Source organism: Anneissia japonica, unplaced genomic scaffold (genome assembly GCF_011630105.1).
Source record: "Anneissia japonica isolate Jap-2015-1 unplaced genomic scaffold, ASM1163010v1 scaffold15250_len41314_cov120, whole genome shotgun sequence".
NCBI lineage: Eukaryota > Metazoa > Echinodermata > Crinoidea > Comatulida > Comatulidae > Anneissia > Anneissia japonica.
This window is the reverse complement of record NW_022683581.1, coordinates 1-3,799: the sequence shown is the minus strand read 5'-3', so window position 1 is coordinate 3,799 and position 3,799 is coordinate 1. Positions and strand designations below refer to the sequence as shown.

General features: G+C 37.4%; 1 protein-coding gene across 1 annotated transcript; it reads right to left on the bottom strand.

The window, feature by feature from the left end:
• Nucleotides 1-664: 664 nt before the first annotated feature.
• On the bottom strand, nucleotides 665-1,897 carry LOC117100179. Its single transcript, XM_033239770.1, has 2 exons — nucleotides 1,290-1,897; nucleotides 665-1,259 (listed from the first exon to the last, which is right to left on the bottom strand). Exons 1-2 carry the CDS (start codon nucleotides 1,681-1,683, stop codon nucleotides 1,144-1,146), a joined length of 510 nt encoding a protein of 169 aa, XP_033095661.1. The 5' UTR covers nucleotides 1,684-1,897; the 3' UTR covers nucleotides 665-1,143.
• Between the last annotated feature and the right edge of the window lie 1,902 nt (nucleotides 1,898-3,799).

The window sequence follows — 3,799 nt, the reverse complement described above, 5'->3', positions numbered from 1 at the left end:
ATTTTGAGTCCCAGTTCCTCTACTTAATAAATTCTGAAAGTTTAGTTTTTAATCATCTTAAAATCTTCATTTGTAAGTTTGTAGTGGTGACCACCATGACCCATTAGCTGTGGAGCCGAAAGAATGCATATTATGTCTTGCAATGGTATCCAGCATTCATTGTATGTGTTCTGTTGCTAAGATAGAGTGTTGGATGTTCTTGCTCGCTTCATGAACTTGACATACACATCATTCTCCTCATCTGACCGCTCGGTGACCATACCAATGTACCACTCACTGTCATAAATGCAAGCAATATAACATCCAGGTTGACATTCATTGGCCACTATTTGATTGCTTACACCGGCATGGACACTGTTGATGGTAACAACATCACAATGCTGATCACTGGATAATCGTCGCATTTCAATATTTCCATCATCAGTTGGTATGAAGCTGTGATGTGACCTGGTTCCTGCAATTGTTTTGGAGGATGCAAACCTGTCACTAAGGTTATACTTCTCTGCATTGGCTTGAATGTCATCACTACTAACATATAGAAATTTAATTCCGGTGATGTTCCCATCAGCCCACTCAAACATCTGCAGTGGACTGAGAATTTGGTTCTCAACAGTAGCTTGGAGGCTTGCTCTGGCAACCAGCCTTTTTGTGGACCCCAAAGCCATCACACGGGCTCTTTCCATGACTGGTTGCGAAGAAATGCCATTCAGCAATAAGTCCATGATCAGATGAATGGTGACAGAGATTTGACATATTTTTGTGATTTTTATATTGGCTTGCAGCCCCATCACTGTAATATATGCATTTCCGCAAGCCTGGAATCTGATCCTTGGTGTAAGGAATCAAGTGAGAGATGAAAGCATGGACGGCTGTAGTATCATGCTTCATACAATCTGAAATCATAACAACGCTTATGCACTTCAGTTCTCCTTCCACATTATGATATACTGCAAATGGATGCACTGTGGCCTGACTATTATCCCAGTAATAGCCCTGTATAGCATCTTGAACGAGGAAACTGTAGTTTTCAGCAAAATCTAATAAGATGATAGCTGTGTCTGGTTGTAAGGATTGCAAGTATGAAGACTGTGATTTGGTGATGAAGTGATGGCTCCGTAAACAATCAACAGCATTACAAACTGTTTAAATATAATCATGCACTGAAGTTGTGAGGGTAACCAATGCAGTTCTATCAGTATGCATCCATTGCTTGTAAGTTACATTGTCATCCATATCCACTTCATTGGCAGAAAACAAATCTGTTAAGTAAATGCTCAATGCATTCTTACCTGGACAATTTTCACAACATTGCAACATGCAGTTGCGGTTTTCAGTGTTACACACTAGTTTACTGAGATAATCCTTGTAATCACACTTATCAGGAGAGACTGTCAGAAGTAGTTTCACATTTTGGTGCTGCTGACACACACACACAGAATGCATACCTGCAGTCTGCAGACTTTCATAGCGATCGAGATACACTTTATGATGATGGAAACATATGCTATAATCATCAGCCAATGTTAATCCACTTCTCCACTCGAGCAGTTTTTTGTCCTCATCTGATATCTGATTAACTGCAAAGAAGCCAGCATCGCGTCTCACAAAATTTTTCTTATGGCAGGAATCATTCAAATTTAAACCAATGCTGCATTTGGATAACTCGGATGATGTTCCCTCCATCGTGATGATCTAAATGTTGATATCTGAAGTATATATTCCAACACTATGCCTAATACAAATGTGTGTATAAAAGTGTGCTGCACCTTTAGACAAGATGTTCCTCTAGCTATCTCAAACTGAAATTACTCTTTATTACTTTGCAGTGATATGGACTGGATGAGACATGCAAATAAACCTATTTGAAAAACATGTCTGTACATGAGATAACTGTGACATCAATTGAATTGACAATGTTCAGTGTAACAATTAATAAACAATGTTTATCTTGGTATGTGTGGCATGATGTATGGTTTATAACAATTTACTTTAAAGACCCATGTTTAAAATAAAAAATAGTTACCATTGGTGTATGCAAACTTGTATGTTATTATTAATTAATGCAGACATTTAAACTAGTGAAAGAATATGTGCATACTGTACTGTACTAGACCTGTCTCTTATACTTTAAAGGATTTTTCTGGCTGGGGCCCATTTTGGGACTCTGTATTTTCTGATTTAAAGCTTTAATGGGATTGTTATTACTTCTGGATGTAGTCCTGTGACCATAGATTATATTCAAGTAGAATGGAGCACATGTTACCCCTAGTTTTCATTCAGGGTCACCCCAAAAATTGAAAAAAAACTTAATCGCTCATTCTGGACCCTACTTTAGGCAATCATAACTTGAAATCTAAAGATGATACATTAAATCTGAGTGCAGATTCATAAAATTTGGCAAAAAGTAAGTCAGAATACCAACTTTGAGCTCTTTGTCTTGTCCGTAGGCTGAAATATGGCATTCTGAAATCCGAAATTATTCAAAATGTCACTTTTCGCGATTCGCGAGTGCGTAAAATGACTAAGTCCAGCAAATTTCAAACGGCCATATCTCAAAAACGACATGGAGTATGACTTTCAAATTTTGCATGTGTTCATATGAGCAACATATCATCATTCTGACCAAATTTCATTAAAATCTGAGGGGGTCACCTGGGGACCTCTGGTTGATTTGACATGGAATGACCCATGTATGAGGTATATAAAAAAAATATTGTCTGCTCTAGATTCAAGGAATGGTGAAATATATTGCCCCGAGGTGATTTAGAGACCGTAGGCTATCTTCTCTCGGACCTTCGGTCTCTCGGGAAGATAGGCTAGTCTCCACATCACCTCGGGGCAATAAATTTCACCATCCCCTCATGAGCAGTCAATATTTATATATTTGAATATTGCAAACTTACACATTGTAGCAATTTTTTGGTCAGTTATGGTTCAGTATAGCTATTGCATGTTATAGTATTTTTTTAAAACTACCTATGGACTTGCAGTACATAACTTAAACCTCTATGCTGTCTGTCTGACTAACCTGACTTCCTTCAGCTTTCTGTAGACGTTGCTCAACTTCTTGAATTGGATCTTTCTCCTCAAAATACAGATGACTCTTGAACTTTATCAAAGCCTAGAAAAAAAATCAAATATAGAGATGTCATATTACACCCAAATATGGGCATATCACATTTTTCTGTAAAATAAAATTCAAGAGTGTGGACGGAGTTTAAGGCAATTCATGTTTAGTCAGTAGAATTCTTCTAATTTCCTTTCGCCAACCCTTTGGTGGTGCATGTTTTAGACAGCAGCATATCTATGATGATTTAAGTGCAAACACACTTCTAACCTAATCTTAAGGATGGGTAAATCTAAATTATAGCCAGCAAAATAAACATGTAGTTTACTTTAATTGTTCATATAAGCCCCTTAGGCTTCAAAATTATTAATTACATAAGTTGAGAAAAAAGTACAATGTTAGGTGGAAGTGGTTGGGTGCAGCGAGAACGATTTGGTTTCCCAACCTTGAGGTCATGGTTTCAATCTTCAATCCCTGTGAATTTCGCTTGTGTCCTTAAGCAAGGCACTTTATCTGCATTGCCTCTTCAGATGGTACAGTACATCAATCTCACAACAGTTAATTTGGACAAAAACTTCACTCTCGTATGTTAAATTAAAAATATGTTAAATTATAAATTTGTGAGTTGGTATTTAGCCATGTCTACTGCCCTCTATCTTGCAGTATGGTACAATTTGGCATGTAACCACAATTTACACACTGACATGCCAGTTGATCATTAGCTAAACACAT

Bases quoted from the DNA above. Each gene is read 5' to 3' on its own strand.
- LOC117100179 (XM_033239770.1), bottom strand. From the start codon at position 1,683: ATGGAGGGAACATCATCCGAGTTATCCAAATGCAGCATTGGTTTAAAT. The intron at 1,260-1,289 runs GTAAGAATGCAT...TTTACTTAACAG, and splicing joins ATGTTGTGAAAATTGTCCAG to ATTTGTTTTCTGCCAATGAA.